The sequence below is a fragment of the Eubalaena glacialis genome, chromosome 12, assembly GCF_028564815.1.
Source record: "Eubalaena glacialis isolate mEubGla1 chromosome 12, mEubGla1.1.hap2.+ XY, whole genome shotgun sequence".
Classification (NCBI taxonomy): Eukaryota; Metazoa; Chordata; class Mammalia; order Artiodactyla; family Balaenidae; genus Eubalaena; species Eubalaena glacialis.
This window is the reverse complement of record NC_083727.1, coordinates 50,770,021-50,795,835: the sequence shown is the minus strand read 5'-3', so window position 1 is coordinate 50,795,835 and position 25,815 is coordinate 50,770,021. Positions and strand designations below refer to the sequence as shown.

At 37.3% G+C, this 25,815-nt stretch overlaps 1 protein-coding gene and 1 pseudogene across 1 annotated transcript in view; both read right to left on the bottom strand.

The window, feature by feature from the left end:
* Nucleotides 1-25,815, bottom strand: part of AK9 (adenylate kinase 9) — a 114,650-nt gene that overhangs the window by 75,426 nt on the left and 13,409 nt on the right. Inside the window, 7 exon segments of the mRNA XM_061207210.1 lie at nt 4,154-4,298; nt 8,183-8,363; nt 8,444-8,583; nt 12,121-12,215; nt 16,754-16,832; nt 20,463-20,591; nt 22,854-23,042. Of these exon segments, the coding sequence (XP_061063193.1) occupies nt 4,154-4,298; nt 8,183-8,363; nt 8,444-8,583; nt 12,121-12,215; nt 16,754-16,832; nt 20,463-20,591; nt 22,854-23,042 (958 nt within the window).
* LOC133102629 (alpha-2-macroglobulin receptor-associated protein-like) lies at nt 10,220-12,014 on the bottom strand (annotated as a pseudogene).

Sequence of the window (25,815 nt, the reverse complement as noted above, 5' to 3'; positions counted from 1 at the left end):
TTCGTATTTTCTATTTCTTCCTGGTTCAGTCTCAGAAGGGTGTGCTTTTCTAAGAATGTGTCCATTTCTTCCAGGTTGTCCATTTTATTGGCATAGAGTTGCTTGTAGTAATCTCTCATAATCCTTTGTATTTCTGCACTGTCAGTTGTTACTTCTCCTTTTTCATTTCTAATTCTGTTGATTTGAGTGTTCTCCCTTTTTTTCTTGATGAGTCTGGCTACTGGTTTATCAGTTTTGTTTATCTTCTCAAAGAACCATAGTTTTATTGATCTTTGCTATTGTTTCCTTCATTTCTTTTTCATTTATTTCTGATCTGATCTTTATGATTTCTTTCCTTCTGCTAACTTTGGGGGGTTTTTTTGTTCTTCTTTCTCTAATTGCTTTAGGTGTAAGGTTAGGTTGTTTATTTGAGATTTTTCTTGTTTCTTGAGGTAGGATAGTATTGCTATAAACTTCTCTCTTAGAACTGCTTTTGCTGCATCCCATAGGTTTTGGGTTGTCGTGTTTTCATTGTCATTTGTTTCTAGCTATTTTCTGATTTCCTCTTTGATTTCTTCAGTGATCTCTTGGTTATTTAGTAGCGTATTGTTTAACCTCCATGTGTTTGTATTTTTTACAGTTTTTTTTCCTGTAATTGATATCTAGTGCTAACAGCCATAATAGGGGAAATCAACAGTAACACAATAATAGTAGGGGACTTTAATACCCCACTTTCACCAATGAACTGATCATCCAAAAGGAAAATAAATAAGGACACACAAGCTTTAAATGACACATTAGACCAGATGGACTTAATTGATATTTATAGGACATTCCATCCAAAAACAACATAATACACTTTCTTCTCAAGTGCTCATGGAACATTCTACAGGATAGATCATATCTTGGGTCACAAATCAAGCCTTGGTAAATTTAATAAAATTGAAATTGTATCATAAATTCATTCTTTATCATCTAGATGATCATTTGGATGGTATGTTATTTCAACGTTGGTCTTTTTGATGTTGTTTTTTATAATCTCTCAGGCACCTGGTTGGCCTCTCTTACTTGTTTATTGGCTAATAAGAAAGAAGAGAGGCAGATTTATTAGGCAAAAAATGTGTTTTTGCCTAGGAAAAGCTCAATACTGCCATGTAAGAAGTAATTTCCTTGATATTTAAGTAGTTTCAAGCATAGGAAGTGATGGCAAGCTTCCCAGTTTATATAAAAAGTTAGTGAAACTCTGATAGCAAATTCTGACAAATAGAGCATGGACACACACACACACACAAACTATAAATGAATCACACTTATGAGTATAAAAAATAATTCTAGATTAACAGCCAAAAGAAATTCTGAAAATCAGAAATATAAGAATGGCTTAGTGTTGGAAAATATATTAGTATAATTGATCAAATCAGTAGGTCAAAGGACTAAAAATTTTATGATCATCTTGATAGATTCTGAGAAGGCATTTGATAATGTTGAACATCCATTCTGGATAAAAATATTTAATAACATTATGAAGAAACATTGACGAGAACCCCTTTACTGAGGCCCACTATCACTGCCACCATTTAACATCATTCTAGAACTGCTAGCCTACATAATTATTCAAGAAAGGAAATAAGCATAAATATTGGGAAAAAAGGAGTTGAAACTATGCTTCTTTTCAAATGATAAGACTGGCTATCTGCAAAACTCAAGAGACTCAACTAAAAATCTATCAAAACTAGGAAGTAAGTTTAGTAAGGTGGATTGTTACAAATAAACATAAAAATCAAACAGCTTTCCAACATACAGGTAATAACTACTTGGAAAATGTAATAGAAAAATAATCCCATTTAATAGTAACAAAATGACAAAATTTGTAGAAATAAACTTATTAAGAAAAGTATTGACAATACGTGAAGAAAGTTATAAAATGTTAAGGAAGGATACAAATATTAGGCCAAAAAATGGAGATGTAATCTGTCTGCATGAGAAGATTTAATAGTAAAGATGTGAATTCTCATCAATTTATTGTATAATGTTAACACAATCCTCCCACTAGGATTTGCTGTAAAACTTGACAAAATTCTACAAGTATCCCAAAGCCTAGTACAGCTCCTGGCACCCAGTAAGTACTCATTTTATGGATAAATGAAAGAATACCCAGGAATAATTTTAAAACAGGATGTTTTGAGGAGGAACTTTCATTACTGGATTTAAAATGCATCATAAGATTTTAATAATATTTTGCATTAAAGGTCGTAATATAAAGATCAAATCACAGAAAGTTCAGAAGTTTACACACACATGAACTTAAGATAAAGTTGCCCTTTCAAACATCCAGTAAAATTATGGATAATTTAATGTGTTATTTGTAAAATTGCCTCACCATTTAGAAAAAATGAATTTAGATCTCTAGCACAATATTTATGACAATAATTACATATTAATTAGAAAGAAGCATTATTTTAAAATGAGATAATGCAATTTCACATATGCCATAGGACCATAATTAATCATTATAAATATGAATAGAAAAAAGAAAGGGGTGAAGAATGCATCACATTCTTATCAGTGAATATCTCTGGGGAGTAAGTATGAGTGACTTTTCTTCCATGTGCTTTTTCCAGTTTTCTGTGATCACTTGAGAGACACAGGAGATAAGAATACAGACACTGATTTGAATCCTCATCACTTGCTGCCTGTGGTCAAGTTATATAACTCCTCTGAGCCTTAATTTCTTCATCCACTAAAAATAGAGATACAAATACCTACCTTATCCATATGGTTATGTGAGGTTATAATTTTATAACTTCATTTTTAAGGTGCAAACAAAGCTTGTCCACTTGCTACTTAACTTATGTTACCTGCCCGGCCCCTCTTGGCAACTGGGTTTGCCACCCTAGTCTAGACATAAATATTTAAGAAATCCTTCTGCTAACACTTCAAACAACAACAACAACAACAACCTACTTCACAGGTCTATTATGAGGATCAAATAGGATAATACATGTAATGCATTTAGCATAGCCTCAACATATAGTAGATGCTCAATTAATTTAGCTATTATTTCTTTCGTAATGAGGAAAATTTTATTTGGAAAAGAATGCTTGAAATTGAGGCAGTGATGGTTATAGTAGGATGATTATATAGTAGGATGGTTATAGTATGACAGTATACTGCCACAGCTTCTGGGAAATCCAAACAGTGGTGGTTAAATCTAGTCTAAAATTGCTGGAGCTAATCTCAAATTTTGGATCCAGATCTTTGAATGTGAGGAAGATCCCACAAAGTGTACAGGAAGTGCTGCACTGAGAGTATTCCATTAAGAAGAGATGTTTAGATTAAATTACTTTCATGTATTTTAATGTGACTAGTTACGTGGGTGCCAACTCTAGATATAAATTCTACCAAAGCCAATCAATAAATTTTCAAAAGTAGCCAAGAAATGAAAACTCTCATTTTTCCTGGAGAAAACTAGAAACTCACCCCCCCTCCCCCAGACCAAAACTCTGTGTCTATTTTAAAATAATATGATAAGGAGTGAGAGTCAGGAAGAGGCAGAATGGTCAAGAGAAAGAACTCTGGGACTTCGGAAACGAGGGTTCAAGTCTCAGCTATGCCACCAGCTGGGTGAATATATCAGGAAGCCATTTAACCTCCTGTGCCTCTGTTTCCTTACCTGTAAAGTTATGGAATTGTGTTAATGGATCACCAAGTCTTCTTCCGGTTTCACTGTTTTAAAACTTTTGGATTTGAAATTAATATTCCCCAAATAGAAATATTTAATTACAATCAAGGCTGACACACAAGCCTAAAACAACAGCAACAGCAGCAACAACACAAACTCCATGAGTCAGGTGAAGTGTTTTCATCACAACTGGTGTAAATAAAGGTGCAAATTCTGCTCAGTCTCTGCCCAGCAAGCAGATCTATTAAAGTAAAGAAATCTAAATTTGGAAACTCTGATTCCTTTCCTTAGACATCCAGAATTGAAACCTTTTTCTCTGTGTAAGATTCAGGTTTATGTATATTCATTTCTTCAACCACTTATTAAGAGGCTGCAATGCAATGTGCAAGGTGCCAGGGATATCAAGACAAGCAAACCAAGTTCTTGCCTTCAGGTAGTCAAGCTTAACTGTTGACCTAAGCTTAAAACACACATTTTAAAAAGATAGTTCACCTTGTTTTTTAGCTTGTAGTTCTGAGAGAAGCTGCTCTTTTACAGCTTTAATGGCTGCTTCAGTGGCCTCAGCTATAGTATTTCTGGTTAGCGTTTCAAGGGCTTTATCAAAACGTGGTTGAACAATTTTATTGTAGTCAACTACCTGCAAAGAATATTTGAGAAAACCAACATAAGCACAAGTTACTCTGAATATTAAGCACACTGTTCACCTACATCTATTTCTATAGCTATACCTATCCATCTCAAAAATCTTAATGCTGCTTGAGGTATGTTATTCTCAGAATTCAGTGATTTTTGAGTACTTGCTTTCACAGAAATTCAATATATATATAAATATATATTTATATATGTATGATCATGTAATATACGTTCAAATTAGATGTATATTTTTAAAATCAACATTTTATGTATAATCTACATACAATAAAAGGCACCCATTTTAAGTATAGAGTTTGATGGGTTTTTACAAATATATACATGACAACGACCACATTCAAAATATAGAACATTTATATCACCCCAAAAAGTTCCCTCATCCTCCTTTATAGTCAGTTCCTGGCCCCTGGCAACCACTTTGTTTTCTGTCATTATAAATTAGTTTTGCCTTTTCTAGAATTTCATATAAATAGAACCATACAGTATATAATCTTTTCCAAGCTTTTCTACCTTAGCATAATGTTTTTGAGATTCATCAGTGTAACAGTATATCTCAGTAATCTATTCCTTTTTATTTTTGAGTAGTATCATTGTATGAATATACCATAGTTTTTAATCCATTCACCATGGACATTTGGGTTGTTTCCAGTTTTGGCTATTATAAATAAAGTACTAGTGAACATTTGTGAGAAAGTCTTTTCATGGACATTATGTTTTCACATCTCTTGCATAAATGCTGAGGAGTAGAATTACTGGGTCATGTGATTAAGTGTATGTTTGACTTTATAATAAACCACTAAGCTGTTTCCAGAGTGGTTAAAACTATTTTATAGTCCTAGCAGCAAAGTATGAAAATTGCAGTTATTCCACCTCATCACCAACACTTGGTTTTGTGAATCTTTCACATTTTAGCCACCCTAGTTGGTGTGAAATCTCATTGCAGTTTAAATTTACATTTCCCTAATCACTGACAATTTTGAGCTTCTTTTTATGAGCTTATTGGTCATTCACTTACCCATATGTTTTTAAGCGTATGTTCAACTTTTGCCTAGTTAAAAAATTAGATTAGAATTCTACATATATTTTGAATATAAGTCCTTTGTTAGGCAGATAATATACTTAATACTGAATGTTGGGATGTTAGATTTATATATGTCTTTTAAGTTTAAATATTTCCATACTTCTAGATTCAAGTTTGCTTTTCCTTCAGTATGCTTATATTACTTTATTCCATGCCAACAAAAATACATCCACACCATCATTATTAATGGATGAACAATATTGTATTAGATGAATATATTACAACTTAATATTTAACTAAAATACCAATTATATTTAGATATACATGATTTTGTTATTATAAACTAGGTTATGAAGAACATAGTTATGTATATGTCTTTGATAGTTTCTTCAGGAAAAACCTATAGTTCAAAGGATATGTATAGATTTTAGGCTTTTATATGTATTTCCAATTGCTATCCCTAATGATTATACCCTAACCAGCAATGTATGAGAATATACTTTCCCAATCCTAGCCACACATCAATATTGGTTGTTAATATGATTTTTCAACAGTGAGATTGACATGACATATATCTGGTTTTTTTGGCCTCTCCCTGGTTATCAAGGTGATATCCCTTTTCTCATGTGTAATGGCTATTTGGATCAACTATTTTGTGAACTGCCTGTTTGCTATCATTTTCCGTTGGGGCTTTTACACATTGATTTGTAAAAACTCTTTACATTTTAAAATTATAATTCTTTTGTCTGACACATACTGTGATGGTTTTAAAACATGTCCACAAATGCTTTAATATTCCTTTCTTCAGAAGGTGAAGCCTAATTCCCCTCTTCTTTAGTGTAGGCAGGACTTAATGACTTACTTTAAATGAATATAGTATGGTGCATTTTTCATTTAAAAAGGGAAATGGCAAACCACAGAGTGGTAGAAAATATTCATAATGTTTATAATAAAAAAAATCTGTATATAGACAACATAAGGAACTCCTACCAATAATATGCAAAAAAGTTAAAAATGGGCAAGAGGCTTGAACAAAGTGAACACTTCAAAAAGCAAATATCTGAATAACATATGAAAAAATGTTGAACCTCATTAGTCATCAGGGAAATGCAAATTAAAACCTCAGTGAGATATACCCACTAGGATGGCTAAAATTAGAAAGACTGACCATAACAAAAGTTGGCAGGAATGTGGAACTCTCATACACTGCTGGTAGGATAGTAAATTGGTAGAACTAGTCTTGAAAACAGTTTGGCATTTTCTACACAAGTTGACTATGTATGTATACCTTATGTCCCAGAAATTTTACTCCTAGATATACCTTCAAACTACATAAAGATATGCATGTATACACCAAGAAACATGTTCAAGACTGTTTATAGCAATGTTATTCACAATTCCCCAAACTGGAATCAACCTAAGTTTTATTGACACTCAAATGGATAATAAATCATAATATAATTCAATCAACAGAATACAATAAAACAATAAAAATAAGCTATAGCTATACTTAATAACATGCATAAATATCACAATTATAATGTTAAGTGAAAGAAGCCAGACACAAAAAACATAAACTGTTTTAAGTCCACAAAGTTAAAAAAATATGCAAAGCTAATCTAATCTGTGGTATTTGAATGTGTGCTTACATGGTAAAACCATAAAAGAAAAGTACAGAAGTGAGTATCATAAAGTTCAGGGCAGTGGTTACCTTTGTGGAAGGAGTAAGAGGATTGATATTAGAAAGAGGCATGAGGCGGCTCCTGGGGTGCTGGGGTTCCATGTCTGACCTAGGTGGTGGTTATATGGGGGTTTGTTTTGTGATATTTCAATGAGCTTCACTTTTCTGTATGTTTGTCATATTTTACAATAAAAAAGTTAAAAGCAAGTAGGAAATGTTACCCCTGTGTTTAAAAGAATTCAATAGCATTTGGAATAAATTCAAACTCCTTCCCAGGGCCTGCACTGTCTGACTACATCTTCAGCCATCTCTACCTTGTGCCATTCCTCCTTTCACACTACATGCTCCAACCACACTGGCCTTCATATAATTCCTCTACATTCCAATCCCTCATCAAATCCTTTGGCTCTATCTTCAAATTATATCCCAAATCTGCCCACTTCTTACCACCTCTACTGCTATCACTCTGGTCTAAGCTAAAAGTAATTTCTCTTCACTTACCGAGGGTGGAGAATAAGATCATTGAGGGGAGGGGTCAAGGAACTGTCAGGTCAAGGTGTTGGGAGGGTCATCTTTGCAGACAGTGAAATCACCAAGAATTATGACAGGAATGAGTGTGTGGAGGAAGGGTCAGTGGGCCAGGAGGGGTGTAACCCAGGGAACAGGAGATGAGTGAAACCAAGAAAGGTAATGGGTGGCACAGTCTGCGTGACATAGCAGTCAAATCTGGGGACTTTCGGGAGTGGCTATGGTCTGGAAGCTGCACTAAAGCAGCGAGGAAGACGCCTTCCCCACTCCAAGCCCAGTGGAACAATTATCCAGTTGACAGTATAAAATTAAGAACACTGAGCACAGGGAATTCCCTGGCGGTCCAGCAGTTAGGACTCCGTGCTTTCATTGCTGAGGGCCCAGGTTCGATCCCTGGTCAGGGAACTAAGATCCCACAAGCCACGCTGTGCGGCTAAAAAAAAATTTTAATTTAAAAAAAAAAAGAAGAAAGAAACACCTATCAGGCTGCATCAGAAGAATGATTTATTAAAGCTGGAGTTTGGGGGGTTTTAAAAAAAAAGGAAAACTGAGTACAAATCCTAAAAGTCCTAAAATCCCACAAAGTATAATCAAGTATAGATAGGTAGAAAGCTAGCTAGCTAGCTAGCTAAGTAGTTACCTTTCCTTTGTAATGTTTTGCAAGCAAATTGCTAAGTGTTGTTTTCCCTGAAGACTGAGGTCCAAATATGAACACTTTAAATGGTGGTGCTGGCATAGGTGGAAGAAGATAGGGACGTGGGTTCAATAAAAATGTTTTTAATGCTTCTTCTGATGAAAGACAGTATATTTTACCTAGAAAACTTAAAAAATGCCATTATCATAAACAACTGAAAAGATGTATGGGCAAGTTTTTAAATTAAATTCTGAAAATCTTACTTACCTTACAGAAAAATCTGGCAATCCTTGAAAAATGTTACCTTCTTTTAAAGTCACCGGACATGTATGTCCCCATCTGCTTCTCTGCCATCTATATCTTGGTGCAATAAGTTTACAAGCTGCAAGAGTACGGAACAGCTCATCCTGTTAATAACAAACAACATTAAAAATGTGGGCATAGGGGCTTCCCTGGTGGCGCAGTGGTTGAGAATCTGCCTGCCAATGCAGGGGACACGGGTTCGAGCCCTGGTCTGGGAAGATGCCACATGCCGCGGAGCAACTGGGCCCGTGAGCCACAACTGCTGAGCCTGCGCGTCTGGAGCTTGTGCTCCGCAACAAGAGAGGCCGCGACAGTGAGAGGCCCGCGCACCGCGATGAAGAGTGGCCCCCGCTCGCCGCAACTAGAGAAAGCCCTCGCACAGAAACGAAGACCCAACACAGCCAAAAATAAATAAATAAATAAATAAACGTGGGCATAAGTTTGGCTGAAATTCATGTTATTATTTCATTTCTTATTTGATCATGTTCTACTATTTAAGAAATAATTCAGAAAGGAAATTTTGGGTTTTTTCTCAATTGCAGCCATTCTGTACTTGTCCAAAATTTAATAAGACAAATAGTTTTTATTTCTGTTTTAAGACCTTGTTTAAATTTTACTGAGCATTTTCTCTTGCAGGGTAGAATGAGCATTAAGGTGGGTAGAGCGTTTTCTATTATCTGTTTCAGGAAACAGATTCTGAAAAATTCTTATTGAAAAGGTTTGAAAACATACCAGAATCTTAGTTAATTTACATAAGTTTTAAAATAGGAAGATGTTACATGCAGATTTGCATTGACTTAGCTCTTTCATTCTTCTTAAATGTAAAGTCTCCCTCAGCAATCCTCCGTTCGTCACCTGCAGAGTAGCTAAGAACCACTTCTCTACCGACTGCAGACTGCTGAGAGGGTCACTGTCCTAGCGCTACCTTGGCGGGGACAAGAGAACTGAAGGGAAACGACATGGTACGCAACTGCTAGGGGGACAGGTCCAGGCTGGCTCCCTCCCACCTTCAGACATGGATTACACATGTATTGCTGGTTCCAGAGCTGACTGTGGAGGACAGATGAGAATGGAAGCTCTAGTCTTGCCTGCACTGCCGCAGCATCTGAGAGCAAAGAGGCATGCCGGTTGCGGGGATGTTGCATGGATGTCCCCACCTGAAGGCTGGAAGAAGCTAGATGGGAAGGAAACTGTCAATGCTTAGGGGAGTTGAATGACACTGAGAACCTTGTCGGTGGGGCACATTTGGCTACCACGCTTCTCCATGAGTCCACAGACAATGAGCTAGGGACTGAAACGTACCCAGTTAAGTCAGGAAGCAGGCACTGTTTCCTTATCATCCCTATCTCCTGTCCAAACTTGGAGAAAGTGTTTGAATAGCAGACCATGCTCCTCTCTCAACTTTGAGCCCCCGAGGCTACATATCTAGCGGGGGCTGAGGGGCGATGAGAAGATGAGCTTTCAAACGAGTTTGATATCACAGCCGTAAACATGATCAGGACTGTTTCTGGTTAAAGGCAGACTGAACACATGCATTTGTGTTTGCTTTTTTCCTAAAACCTTGCAAAAATGACAGCAGAGGAATGAAAAAAGAAATGAACTCACGAGGACACAGAGACTGGGAGAAGAGACCAGAGGAGCTGACAGCTGAGCAGCCGCAGCTATACACTTTTGTCAACTAGAAAGCAGAAGTATGTAGCAGCCGCAGCTACACACTTTTGTGTGTAGCTCCCTAGGCCCTCAGAGCTTGTTGTGGTGAGCTCTGGAGACCCGGCTGGACAGATCCTGTCAATACTTCTTTACCTTGTAGCCTAGCTCCTTGGTCTTCTCCTCCAACAAGGCGTATCTCTCTGTTCTGTGCCTGCTGCGCTCCCGGTCGCCAACCACGTGTTTGTTCGTGAAGAGAAATTTCCAGCTGCTTCTGATAGTGGTTATGCTTTTCGATTTTGGTGTCAAAGTGCTTAAGCTCTTCCCAAAAGGATTCCAGTTCCTTCTCTGTGAAGTTGGCTGACCTGGCCGGGTCCCACAGATTCATCACCTGGGGCTCATCGAACTCTGGCTCGGCGCCGCAGCCCCGGTGGCCGACTTTCCACAGGTGGTCGAAGTCCTGGCTGATGTCCCGCAGCCTGTCCTTCAGCTCGGCGTGTCTGCTCTGCAGCACGTCCTCCTGGCCGTGGGTCACGTCGGCGGGACTGACGACGTTTTCCTTAATTTCTTCTGTCCTGCTCAGGGTCTCCAGAAGGACCTTATTCTCCTGGACCTTCTCCCTGTGATGCTGAAACTCCCGCCACGACTGGTCCAGTTCTTCACTGAAAACCTTCCCGGAGGTCTTCGCCTTGTGCCACAGCTTCTCCAGCCGGCGGTCCTCCAGGCTGTGGTCCTCGGCGCCGGGGCTGAGGACGTTGCTGCTCACGGCCGGCCTGGGCGTCGTTTCTCCCGTCCCGACCGCACTTGGCCAGGATTACGTTGAGACTGCTAATAAGTTTTGCTTCTTTCTCTCCATCTTCATCTAAGCCTTCAGCCTTCAATCTCTTCCTCTTGAATTCGTCCCTTTCGCGTATGTATCTTGAAGCTCAAGCTTGTATCTTGAAGCTCAAGCTTGTATCTTGATCAGCATGGAGCTCGGACAATTTCACAGGAGAAAGATTAAGCCGCTGGGCCTCCCCCCACAGCTGATTCAGCTTCTCCTGAACTACCCCGAACCGGGCTCGCGCTCCGAGGGCTTCTCGGTCTCGTTCTTATCCCGCGAGAACTTGCCGCCGTGGCCGGCCGCCCGCCAGGCCCGGGCGGCGGCGGCGGCTGCCGGCGGAGCTCGCGCACCGCAGTTCGGACCTTCCGCAATGCCGTCTTCCTCCTCTGGAAGCCGAAACCCCGGCAACTGCGGGTCGGAAAAGCCCCCAGGTTTTCTGAATACTTTAAATTTTCCCTTCAGTTATGACCTAGAAGAAGTGACTCAGTACAGGCTTCTGTGTGCATCAGGCCCACCTTTCCTCCTCTTCAGCACCAGTTCGTGTTACATATTCCAGCTATGTTCACCCATTAAGATCTAGGGATTACACAGTACAGCATAACAAAATGACCTCTTTCCTTAAATTTATTTCCATAATTTATTTGAATTATAATATCTATTTATGATTCTGGTATTAGTTTTCTTATTTCTATTTTTTCTAAGTTTTCTAACTTCCCAGAATAGATCAAATCCTCCACTTAAAAGTCCTGGTAGCCCTTTTAGCACTTGGCAATTATAATTTGATCACTATCACATCCACAATACATCAGGGCCAGGAACACAGTAGTTATTTTAAAAATTGGTTGAATGATTGGAATGAATGAGTATAGAGTTGAGGGCTTTTATGTCTTTGCTTTCTTTGGTGCTGCAAAATTTTTAAACTGAACTTGGGTTTCTTTATTTCTTATTATTCCTGTGGTTGATTGTTCTGCTTTTATTGTCTTTCTTTGTTTCAAAACTTTTGTTGTGTTTAATGTCTACAAGAATATTGTGCCAATATTACAGCTTCCCAAAAATCAAATCCATTTTTATAAAAGGTATCCTGAGAGCCTTTTAAACCTTGAAAGGATACAAATTAAGGCCACAACATACAGTGAAAGGGTAGACTTTCAAACAGTTAAAAATAACTTACATTTTCCATTGTGTCATTAATTTCTTCCTCTGCACTCTGAAGTTTGGTTAAAACAGCTGCTCTTTTTAGGTTCAGATATTTAAGTCGATCCATAACTGTCTAAATTTAAAGAACAAGTCTTTTAATACATTGGCATTGGAACATCTCAAATGTCTTGAAAAAGTCATGAGCTCATGAGTAGAATACTTCCTTGTTCTTCCTAGCTTCTGGTAGTTTGCCGGCAGTGTTTGGTGTTGCTTGGCTTGTAGATGCATCACTCCAATCTCTGCCTCTGTTGTGACATAGCCATTTTCTCCCTGTGTTCATGCGTCTCTTCTCTTATAAGGATGCCAGCCATATTGGATTAGGACCCATCCTAATTCACTATGGCCTCACCTTAACTTGATTACATCTGAAAAGATCCTATTTCCAAATAAGGTCACACTTATAGGTATTGAAGGTTAGCTCCTCAACATATATTTTTAGGGACACGATTCAACCCATGAGAGTCTACCCTTTGGTCCCCAAATATTCATGCCCTTCCCTTGTTAATTCCCTAGTTTATGTGAGAATCCTTATCTCATTGGTATTGAGCTTCTCCATGTAACTTGTTCTGGCCAATAGAATGTGGGCAGAAGTGCCAGGGTGCCATTGCTGGCCGGGGCCTTAATAGGCTTGACAAGTTTCAACCAGGCCTATTGGAACTTCTGTCCTTTACCTTGAGGGAAGTGTGTCCCAGGTTGTAAAAAGTAGTCAAATTCTGGATATATTTTGAAGAAGAAGCCTGCTGTATATGCTGATGGGTTGGATGTGGGATATGAGAAAAAGAGAGGAGCATCTGGAAGGATGGATGTGACATATACTGAGAGGGGAAAACTGTGGGAGGAGTGTATTTGGGGCAGGGTGGTGGTGATGGCGGATCAGGAGTTTTATCTTGCACATTTAATCTGAGATGACAATTATACATCCAATTGGATATATTGGATATATTTAGTAGCAGTTGATTATACAAGTGTGAAATTCAGGGGAAAGGTCTGGGATAGTAATATGAATTTAAGAGTTGCCAGCATTTAGAAGGTATTTAAAGCCATTGGGTTGGATGAGGTCTCCTAAGAAATGAGGGTAGACAGAGAAGAGTGCTCAAGGAATGAGTTCTGGGATCCTCCAACTCTAGAGGTTAGAGATGTAGAGTGTAGAGGTAGAATGAGCTATAGTAGTGTGGGGTCCCAGAAGACAAGGGAAGAAAGGAGCAGGAAGGAAGAAGTGATGAGCTGGGTCAAATATTGCTTCTAGGTGAATTAGATGAAGACCGAATAGTCACCACTGGCTTTGATCAGGAGATCACCGATGATCTTGGCAAGAGCATATTCTAAGTGAGGCGCTTCTCCCTAATTTGGTTGCACCACCAGCATTATTACTTATGTGGCCACCAACCATATCAAACTAAAAATCTGGGCATTGCTTCTGACTTTTCTCTCTCCTTGTCCTCCTACATTAAGTAGCTCCCAGGTCTGTCTTCTGTCCATTCCCACAGTCACTACCCTGGGTTAGACCACCATCTCTTACCTGATGTACTGCAAAAGTCAGAACTAGTCTTCCTCCCACCAACCTGCTTCTCCTCAGTTTTTCCTTTGCATTGCAGTCTGAGGGATCTTTCTTAAATGGAAGTAGAAGCATTTTACTCTGTGGCTTAAAACCTTTCACTGGCAGCCCACTCTCTCATGATGAGGTCTAAACTCTTCAGCATGGCTTATGAGGCCTTTCTTGATGCCACCCCTGCTTATTCCTAAAGTTCTGGCACTATTCCACTCCTCCTACTCCATCCCCCTAAAAACTCCTCCATCTTCCAGTCCTGCGTTCACTTCCTAGAACTCACTATGCTCTTTTTTGCCTCTGGGGCTTCACACAGACTCTTCCCTCAGCCTGGAACACTGTCCCACCTTCCTCCCCTCACCAGCCCTCACGGTCTAATTCTTACTCATCCTTAGAGTTTCAATTTAGAAATAATTACAGACACATGGACTTGCTCACGAGATTAGGTCCTGCCCTTTTGCCATGAGCTCCTATAGTACCTTGTACCTCCCAGATGATAACACAAACTGCCCTTTAAATATGTATTTTCCCCCAACATATTGGATACTGTGTGAGGGGAGGGACTCATCTGACCCCTTCGCATCTGTATCCCTAGAGCTTATCATAATGCTGCACACCTATTAGGTGTTTAAGAAATAGGTAATGTATTTTTGTATTATTTTGTATTGTATGTTTTTTGTTTTTTTTTTTTATGTACTGTATATTTTTGTATTTTGTAATTTTTACGATGCATATTATTTTGTATTATTTTTGTATTTTATACTTTTGTGTTTTCTGGTTATTTTAAAGCCATGAGTGTGTATAACTTTTAAATCAGAATGCAGATATTTAAAAAAAAAAAAACAAGCTTATAGATACAGAAAGCAGATTGGTGGCTGCCAGAGGTGGGGGGTGGAGGATGGGAGGTGGACAAAATGGTTGAAGGAATTCAAAAGTATAAATTTTCAGTTATAAAATAAATAAGTCCTGGGGATGTAGTGTACAGCATGGTGATTATAGTTGATAGTACTATATTGCCTATTTGAAAGTTGCTAAGAGAATACATCTTAAAAGTTCTCATCATAAGAAAAAAAATTCTTTATGTATGGTGTCAGATGTTAGGTAGACTTATTGTGGTGATCATTTCACAGTATATACAAATATCGAACCATTATGTTGTATACCTGAAACTAATATAATGTTGTATGTCAATTATACCTCAGTTTAAAAAAAAAGAATGAAGATATTTACATTTTGGGGGAAAAAAACCCCATACCTTCTCTTCCTTACATTCTAAGTGGGAAGTTATCACATGAAATATATTTAAATGATGTATTTAGTATGGTTACCATAAACAGAAGAATTACTATTATGTTTTAGCCAAAAATCATGCATTAGTCTTTCAAATTCACACATTTAAAAAACCCCCTTTCCCAAACATTTTTGCTTTTTTTCTGATTATAAACATCTTGAACAAAAATCTTTCTGTATATCTCCATGTATTTCCTTAGAATAAATTACTAGAAATTGGGCCTCTTTGGACAGATGATAGACATTTAAAAAAATCTTTTGGATACATATATGCCCTATTATTTTCCAGGAAGATTGTGCCCTGTATGCTCCTACTGAAAGGGTATAAGAGCATTCCGCAAACCCTCCCCACAATCCTGGATATTAGATAAATTTGTTAAATCTGCTAAGAAAATGCTGCTTTATTCTTTGTGCTGTTTGCATTTCTTTGACTAATAATATGATTATAGAAGTTTAAGAAAGTATATTATTAGACATTTCTTTCTAAATTACCTGCTCATGCCCTTTGCCTGTTATTTCTATCGAGATATTTGCTTTTTTCCTATTGAAATATCAGAAGTTTTAAAATATTTACAAAAGATACTCAGCATTTGTTTATAAGTATGGAAACTATTTCCCCTCATTGTCATTTGTTTAATAGTGAAAATAATATTGTATTTTCAAATATGCATATATTCTTTTTTAAAAAAGCTTTATTGAGATATAATTCATATACCATATAATTCATCCATTTAAAGTGTACAATTAAATGGTTTTTAGAATATTCAGAATTGTGCAACCATCACCACAATTAATCCTAGAACATTTTCATCACCCCCAAAATATACCCTTTACCCATTAGTAGTCACTCCACATTTATCCTGGGATCTCGCACAGTGGTAAACCCACGCCCCCCACCGCCTGCCACTAAGGAACCACTTATCCATTTTTTGTCTTTATAGATTTGCCTATTTTGGAATTTCATGTAAATGGAATCATGATGTGTGATCTTTTGTAACTTTTCTTCTACTTAGCCTGTGTTCAAGATTCATCCATGTTGTAGCATGTGTCAATACTTCATTCCTTTTTATTGCTGAATAATATTCCATCGTATGAGTATACCACATTTTATTTATTCATTCATCAGTTAATGGACATTTGGGTTGTTTCTACCTTTGGGCTATTGTGAATAGTGCTGCTATGAATATTCATGCACAAATTTTCATTTGAACACCTATTTTCAATTCTTTTGGGTATATACCTAGGAGGTGAATTGCTGAGTCATGTGGTAACTCCATGTTTAACCTTTTGAGGAACTGCCAAACTGTTTTTCAAAGTGGCCACACCATTTGCAATCCTACCAACTATGTATGGGTGTTCCAATTTTTCTACATCCTCACCAACACTTGTTATTTATTGTCTGTTTTGTTTTTTGTTTTTAATTTTAGCCATCTTAGTGGATTTGCAGTGGTATCTCATTATGGCTTTGGTTTGCATTTCCCTATGGCTCATGTTAAGCATCGTATCCTGTGTCTATTGGCTGTTATCTGCTTTTCCTTTTCTTTGAGGCACTTTTGGTCACACAGAGATTTTAAATTCAAATGCAGTTTTGATTTAAATATGGACAGATGAATAAATACCACATCAAAATTTTAAGTGTCAAGATGAATTTTTCAGAAATAAATGGTATTAAAAAAGTAAATCTATTTCTGATATTTATTAAAATAAGTATAATCCAGTCGATAGTTTTTTGATTTTCCAAACTGTGGCATATTCTTACTGAGCATTGCACTTACCATGAAGAGCTCCTCTGGGGGCTTATTTCCGTCTAGCTCAATGAGATACTGGGAATCGTGCTCAGCCATTACTTCCTGCAGATAGTCGAAAAGAAGCCTCATCATTCAAGATCATTGGCAAAAGATCAGAATCTTAATATACCATGAAGAAATATTTAAAGCTAAATTATTTGCTTTATACATGACATAATAGATGTTATTTTCAGGAGAGCTTTTACAAAAGCCTAAACTAGTCTTCTTACCATGAATTTTACTCTCTTTCTGTTTTTTCCATTTTTTTCTACAGTGAAGTCTTAGAGTCTTTCCCAATAGAAGTGTTTTGGGGCATCTCTCTGTATATATTCATAGAATAATTTCTACCAAACTGCTAGCTGAAGAATGGGGTTGGTTCATTTCACTTTTTATTCCCCTGGCTGTGGGTGATGTTCAGTATCCAGATATCCATCTCTGTAAACTGCCAAACCATAACCTCTGTGCAATTTTCCATTAGACTCTTTCTTCTGCTTAACATTCATGGAGAATCTTTAGCCCTTATCTGCCATATGGTTTATAAATGTTTTACCTTGCTATGATTTATCTTTTGACTTTGTTTATGGTATCTTTTGCAATATAAAATATTTTTATGATGAAATCTGTTCTCATTGTTTCTGTATTTCCTTCCTTGCTTAAATTAGATTTTCTCTATCTCAAGGATATATTAATATTCTTGTAAATTTTCTTCCACTATTTTTTTACTATTAAAATCTAAAATCCAAGGGATTTTATTTTTTTACATTGGCAATGTTGAACTCTATCTGAGTCTTGTGTTCCCAGAAAGTAGGGATGGTGGGGAGATAAGACCCACCTCTACCTTTCCTCAAAGAGTCGGATAAGATCCATCTCCATCTTTTTTCATGATTCCCATAGGACCTGAGGATGGCTCCCTTGTTTACCTGCCTCCATAAAACCCCAGCCCCCTTACTTTTCTTTGAGAAAGTCCTCCTTAATGAACATTCTCCCTGTTGCAATAGTCTGAACAAAATCATCTCCTTAAATGTCCAGTACATTTTGTCTTTCCTAATACTGCGCAAGGTTAGGTTCTAAGTATTTCTTTTCTTCTAGACAGAAGGCACATTATGCCTGCATTATTTATTTAACCATAAATAACCATGTTCTGAACAAGGAAGTACATTATGCTTTTCTGCATTTCAGATACTTTCCTTAAGCTAGATTCTTAAGAATGGACTTACTAAGTCTAAGGGTAGGAACAATCCTAAGGCTAAAGATCCTATACCAGGTCCGACCAGGAGTCAAGCTGGGATTCAAAGACAGGCAAGAATGAGGACTTAGCCTTGGGTTACTCCTGAAGTAGGATATAAGCCAGAAAATGACGCAAGTTACTTTGCTCCCACTTGCTTTCCTCATGTATTTTGAAGGAACACTGAATTTTGGTGGTATTGGCCTTCCAAGTGAATTGACATCTCAGCCAGGTCAGAGGAGACTGGAATTGCAGGATCATACCTTTGAAGGCTCTCCCACCTCCCTCCACACACACCAGCACCTTGGAATTACCTTACAAGGCAAGCTATATACTATTCAGCAAGCATCACCTAGGCCTAACGTCTAGTTTCTTGGCTTTGAAATTCTTGCTCTGCTGGCACCAGGGCACTCAATTCTTATCTATGCTTTCCTGCAGGGCTTAGAATTTTTCCACTTCTGGGCTTTTTTCAGACAAGCTGTCTAAAAACCACCATACTAATTTATATTCCTTTCAGCAGGGTATGAGAGTGTTTGCTTTACCATATATACTTGCTAGAATTAGTAATTCTTATTCCTTGTTCATCTTTTAAAATTTGATCATGGAAATATCTCTTAATTTAGATTAGCATTTCTTTATTATCAGTAAATCTGAACATTTTTCTACGGGCTTGTTACTCTTTTGTCTTTCAGTTTTGTGAATTGTCTGCTCATATTTCTTGCCCATTTATCATCAGGAGGGTGAGACCTTACAGGTTTTAGAAAAATCATTTCGATGACCTTTTTTTTCACATTTTTAAAATTGAAGAATAGTTGATTTACAATGTGTTAATTTCTGCTGTACAGCAAAGTGATTCAGTTATACATATATATACATTTTTTTTTATATTCTTTTCCATTGTGGTTTATCACAGGATATTGGATATAGTTCCCTGTGCTATACAGTAGGACCTTATTATTTATCCATTCTATATACACTGGTTTGCATCTGCTAACCCCAAACTCCCACTTCATCCCTCCCCCACCCACCCTCCCCTTTGTTAACCCTGTCTGTTCTCTATGTCTGTGAGTCTATGACCTTTTAATATATCAAAGCTTTAAATCTTTTATCATAGTTGATGTGGATATTTTTCTAGTTTGCTGTCTTTTAATTTGAGTGAGGTGTTTCTTAAAAAACTATTTCCAGAAGCTTTACATGTAATGAAACTGAAGCTGTCATTCTGTTTCCTTTGTGATCTCATCACTTGTTCAGCTGACCATCTGTTAAGCATTTACCACTCGCCAGAATTTGGGCACTGCACTGGGCATTGGTGATGCTAGGATGTGAGACCTGATCCCTATCCAACCCCCTGCCCATGAATATAGTTTTCTAATCTTCTGAATCTGATATTAATTATGCTTTATTTGATACCCAATGCCAGCCACTTAAGGAATATGTAGAATATTTTTGTTGAAGGAGAAAGAATATTATAGATAGACATGTAAATTACACTTAAGAAGCTATGTTTAAAGGCCAGGGATGGAAGAAGAAGAAGGGAGGAATCAAAGTCATACATAAGAAAACAAAAGTACTGAATCATTATGCTGTACACCTGAAACTAACACAATATTGTAAATCAACTGTATTTCAATAAAAAAAGAAACCAATTTGATTCTCATTTTTTGGCGGGGGGTGGGGGTGGGCAGTGGGAATGAAAATGATCCACTCATTTGTCTCTAAAAATATATAAACATTATAAAACAGCATGAAACAAATTATTTTAGTTTCTCTATCAGATGGGAAGAGGTAATTTGAGGACTGTTTTTTATTTTTCTTTGTATTTCCATTGCTTAGCATGGTATCTGGCCAAATACCAGATAATAAATGTTTGTTGAATAAATCTCCCACACAAATTGGGCAGAGTCTACCCTGGATTTTTAACCATAAAAATATGCTTTTCAATAATCATAATTTCAGCAATCATACTTTTAAATGCTAATTATTTTAATTAAAATTTTCCTATTATAATATATAATGGCCTTATCATGTTTACAAATAATCATCTTTGAATGGGATAAACAGAGAAACCAGTCTGGGATAGCTCTTCTTTAGACTGCAATTTAACTAAATTAACAATTACTTTTAGAATAAAAGATACACCTTAAGTGTACATTTGTTTTGATAAACCCATAAATGCTTTCACAAAACAATCTCTTGACATGGACTTTCCAACCTCCAACCATAAATAAATTCCCCTAATGACTTTTGAAAAATGCAATTTTCAGCAACATTCCTGCTTTGTAAGAGTAAAATAATATTGTTCTGTGAAACAGCTTTTGGAATGCAACCTTATTCTGATAGCATTTTACCAAGCTCAAGAGGAGGAGAATCAGGCAGATAATACATGAAGTGAAAAAATGTGAAAGTTATTTCAGGGATAAAACACAAATATCAACATTCCCATTTTCAGCAATACATCTTGTTCTTACTTCTAAAGGGTGAAGAATTATTTCCTTATAAAGTTTAACAATGTGTTCGATATTTTCCAAATAATCCTCAGGCCTCTGAACTAGATGTTGAAGAATTTCAGCCACCACCTGCATTTCAGCAATAAATGCCTAAATGGAAAGGATGTTAAATATCTTTATGTTAATCGTTACTTTATTTACAAGTCATATCCCTCCCTCCTTATACCTAGATGCCCTTTTGGGATGAGAAGAAGGGAGAAGGGGAGATTAGAAACAGGATTTTTATTTTAGAGAGATAGAACACCCCTGAAGTTCCTTTATCAGATGGAATAAAGCTTTAAGTTGACTTGGATACTTACTAATTTCTTTTTGCTCCCCAATAAGTAGGGAAGAGTAAAGGAATAACATCAGATTTTTAGAGACAAAGAAATTAGATTTTCTATGAATACCTGAGCTTGTAGCTCATTCATTCATTGATTCATTCATTTAGTAAAGCTTAAGTGCCTACTCTGTGCCAGACACTGTTCTAGGAGCTTGAGAGATGACAGAGAACAAAACTGGGGAACAGAACAGAACTGAGCCCTGGGGCTCAGAGAGCACACGTCCCAATTGAGGAAGACAGAGTATAAACAAGTAGACAAATAAATACATCACAGGTTAGGCTGTGGTGGTAAGAGCTAAGAAGAAAGATGATGCAGGGGAGAGGTGATGGAGAGTGATGGGAGAAGGTGGTCATGAAAGGGTTCTCTGAAGAAGTGACATTTGAGTAGAGCCACACAGATTTCTGGAGAAAGAATATTTCAAGGCAGAGGAAATAGTATGTGTAAAAGTTCTCAGCCCAATGCCTGGTAGGCATTCAATATCATATTTATTATCTTAATTACAACGGTATGCTTTATTCATGCTAAAATGACCCACTTTTATTCCTATTTGCTGTGAGGTTTACCTTTTTAAAAAAATCTGGTATAGATGCTGACTATTATCTAATGCCTTACTTGCACAGGGAAGATCATTTTATATTTTTAAATGGGCTGTCTTATATTAACAGGTTTTTAAAATTGAGATGTAATTGACATATAACATTACATTAGTTTCAGGTGTACAATACAATGATTCAGTACAGTTGATCTTTGGGCAATGTGAATTTGAACTGCATGGGTCCACTTATAGGAGGATATTTTTCAATAGTAAATACCATACTACTACATGATCTGCAGTTGTTAGGATGTAGAACCGCAGATACGGAGGTCTGATCGTAAAGTTAACTTGGATTTTTAACTGCATGGAGGGTCAGTGCCCCAACCCTGGAGTTGTTCCAGGGTCAACTGTATTTGTACATATTGTGAGATGATCACAATAAGGCTAGTTAACCTCCATCATCATACATAGTTACAATTTTTTTCTTGTGATGAGAACTTTTAAGATCTACTCTTAAGTGGAAGAACGAATGTCAAAAATTCATTTAACCTATTAGTGAGGGAACCAGCAGGATGACAAAGCTGAAGTATCTATAATAACTGAAATCAGAGTGCAAAGTTTGATATCCTGCTTAATATCCTACAGGGCAATAAAACTGTAGCCTTTGGGGCTTATCTTTTCCACTAGACAAATGATTTGCGATGTAGCCATCTACAGATTAACATCTGACTTCACAGAGTCTAGGCCCTAATAGAAATAGTATTTATTCATAATTTACAAATTATAGAGATTATTTTAAATTATTAAACATTATAAATAAATAAATTTATAATGGAAATCACAGGTATATTTCAGTAGGGCAAGGACTGGCAAACTATGACCTGTCCCACCCCAGTGGGCTAAATCCAGCCCATGACCTATTAACAGATTTCTTTATATCAATTTTCCTCATTAAGTCATGGTAGAAGATTCTTTTGAGGCCCTATTGCATTATGCTTACTAGTACTGAATTTAGGATTGTTGTATCAACATTATATGTGAAATTGTGCTATAGCTTTCTTTTCATGTGCTCTCTTTGTCAGAGTTTGAAATCGGGGTTATGCTAACTTCATAAATTGGATTCTGACTGGGCTACCTTCTTCCCCATATTACACTTGTCTTATATTGCTCTAACTCCTCACTCTAGCTTACATAGTGCTTGACACATAGTAGGTGACCAGTAACTCTCTGTTGCTATGAAATGAAGCAGATTAGCTGTCAGGATATGGAGGGACTTCCATGTTGACAAGAAGGATGACCTTAAAGTTGATGACCTGTACATTATGATCTAATGGTTCTTGAAAACATGAAATATTTTTGCCATTTCCTCCAGACTAAATGAAAACTTAAAGAAAGTGTAATTTTCTCTAGTAGCTGCTATTTTTTATTATTTATACTATCATTTAATTTAATTATAGCAGTTTAAAAGTGTAGTATCTGGTATGGGGATATTACCTCTTCTTCTTCTTGCTCTTCTTCCTCTTCCCTTTCCTCTTCTCCTTTTCCTTCCTTTTGGGCTTCTTTCTTCTTTTTCCTACGACTCTCAATGACTTCAGGATCCCACTGATCTCTTGTGAATATGTATCCTGTACTACTGTGCTGCCTTTGCCCCGAAATTCTTTGGCATAAATCATAGTCAGGACACTAAGGAACAACATTAGTAATTACATAAAACATTCTGAATATGCCTTTACTTCCTATTCACATATTATGCAGTATATAAACTCCCAAATTCCTCAAAACCCTGAGCAAATTCAATACTGTAAATGGCATTTTGAATCAGATTTTATCATCTACCAAGAGAGGCACAAGATACAGCTTTTATGCTATGACAACACTTTTCTTTACCCAAAAGTAATACATGTGAGAAAGTATCAGAAGCTTTAAGATTAAAAAAAAAAAAAAAGGGGCTTCCCTGGTGGCGCAGTGGTTGAGAATCTGCCTGCCAATGCAGGGGACACGGGTTCGAGCCCTGGTCTGGGAGGATTCCACATGCCGCGGAGCAACTAGGCCCGTGAGCCACAATTCCTGAGCCTGCGCGTCTGGAGCCTGTGCTCCGCAACAAGAGAGGCCGCGATAATGAGAGGCCCGCGCACTGCGATGAAGAGTGGCCCCCACTTGCCGCAACTAGAGAAAGCCCTCGCACAGAAACGAAGACCCAACACAGCCATAAATAAATAAATAAATAAATAAATAAATAAATAAACCCAAAGTTTAAAAAAAAGAGGGTTAGAGTAACAGTAGAAAGAGCCAGAGAAATAGAATAGAAAATCAATTTAGTCAGCAAAGGTACACAGGAGGATTCTGTCAGATTAGTTTGAAAAGGCTGAGAATGGATGAAAATGGGGGAATAGCCACAATCTTCTGACAAAAAAATGTATCTTGTATTTATAGTATTTACTATCATTTACAGCTTTATGGATGAAGTATTTCATAAAATAGCATCAGTGAATGGGACCTGAAAGGTCATCTAGTTTAGTCTAACCTTTTCATTTTGTAAATGAGAATTGAATCTGGATAGTAAAAAAGGCCAAAACCAAAGTCTATGAGTAATTTTCTCATTTCAAGTGCTTGCACGTGTGTAATATTTTACTCAATTCTTAAACTAACCCTGTAAGAGAAGTAATACAATATTATGATTAAAGCCATTTTGCAGATCAGAGAAGGACTGCTCTGGCAGGGTAAGGTCACAATGTCATGAGGGGAAACGACAACTCGGGACCAAGGCCTTCTGATCTGTAGCCCACGCTCTGTGACACATTATTAATGATAAACTAAGGTTTTGAGCTGTAAATCCTGCTCTGAATATTTTTCACGATAAACCCTGGATGACATTCTACAGTAGTGGTTCTCAAACATTAGAGTGTAACTGTATACAGAGGACCGTAAAAAAAAAAGATTTCTGCTTCCCCTGTGATTTATTAAGTCTGGAGTGAGGCTCAGACATTTTAACAAACATCGTCAGTGATTCTGATGCCAACAGTTCATGCATCACACTTTTGAGAAACAAAGGAAGCAAGAAACTTTAGAACTTTTCGTGCTCATTTTCTGATTTCTTCAGACTACTTCTATATGGAGATGGGATGGGTATTTACTGAGGCAAGACTTTTATTTAGGGTTTCTAATTTTTTCACAAAAAAGATCTCAACCCATTCTGGTAATTAAAAAAACCACATGTATATTTGCCCTCATTCGGCAACCCAGAATACCCACATTGTGGGTCCTTGACAAAGACTATTGTCTCCTGTTTTCACTTATAGGAAGTGATTTATTAATCTTAGGGTGAATCTGAAGGTATGCCTGGGAGCAGTGATCCTCAAACTTCAGCAGCAACTGTGTAAACTGGAGGGCTTTTCAACACAGACAGCTGGATGCTACCCCAACAGTTTCTGTAGTGCTGGGGTTCTCCCTGAGAATCTGCATTTCCAACAAGCTTCTTGAGTGCTGCTAATGCAGTTGGCTCTCGGACCAAATTCTGAGACCCATTGCTGTAGTAGATCACTGGCCCTTAACGCTTTTTTTTTTTTTAGTATCCAGACCTCTTTAGAATATGATGAAAGCCAAAGGCTTTTGCTTCAGAAAAATGTCCATACACATAAAATTTGCATATAGTTTCAGAACGTTCATGGATGCTTAAGGACTCATGGATCCCAGGCTAAAAACTTCTGGTCTAGAAATCCCAGACTCTATCCCCAAATAAGGCCAAACCATCAGAGAAGTGTGTGCTGTACTGAAGTTCTATCTCACATGAGGCCCTCTGATTATGCCCCAGCTACCTGTGGAAACTGCCATGGACACCCACCATCACACAATATCAATGGGGTTAAGGACTTCATTCTTTACATTAACAATCCTTATGCTGAGACCCATGTAAGATATATCTCTCATTTTGTTTTTCCTGAGGAATGGCTTGTCTTTTCATGGGCAATGTGAATTTTATATAACTGGTCACATTTCCCCTTCTGCTTTGGTTTATCAAACTTAGAACCAAATTTATGACCCAAATTTAGTGAGCATTTGGAGCCTTATGGCCTGTACATCTCTGTGTTCTTATTCCACCCAGTCTTAATTTCCTATATAATCTCTGTGTTCCATGGCCTAGACTTTATATTTGGTTTCAGTTAATTGTTTGAGATTTTTTTTTCTTCTCTCCATTATACATATGTTCACATGGGCGACATTCTGAAGGTCACACAGGGATTTTGATTGGCCTCTGACCATGACATTGGGCTGGGGCTGCAGATGACACCACACCCATCACTGAATGCCACCTGTCTCTCACAGCTAGCCCAAACACACCACTGAGTCCCTGCACCTGAGCTGAGGACCATCTAATTTATTTTGAGTTGTCAAACCCTTTGGGGAATCAGGCAGGGTATTGTTATAAACGGTTATCATTCATGTTCATATAAACAAG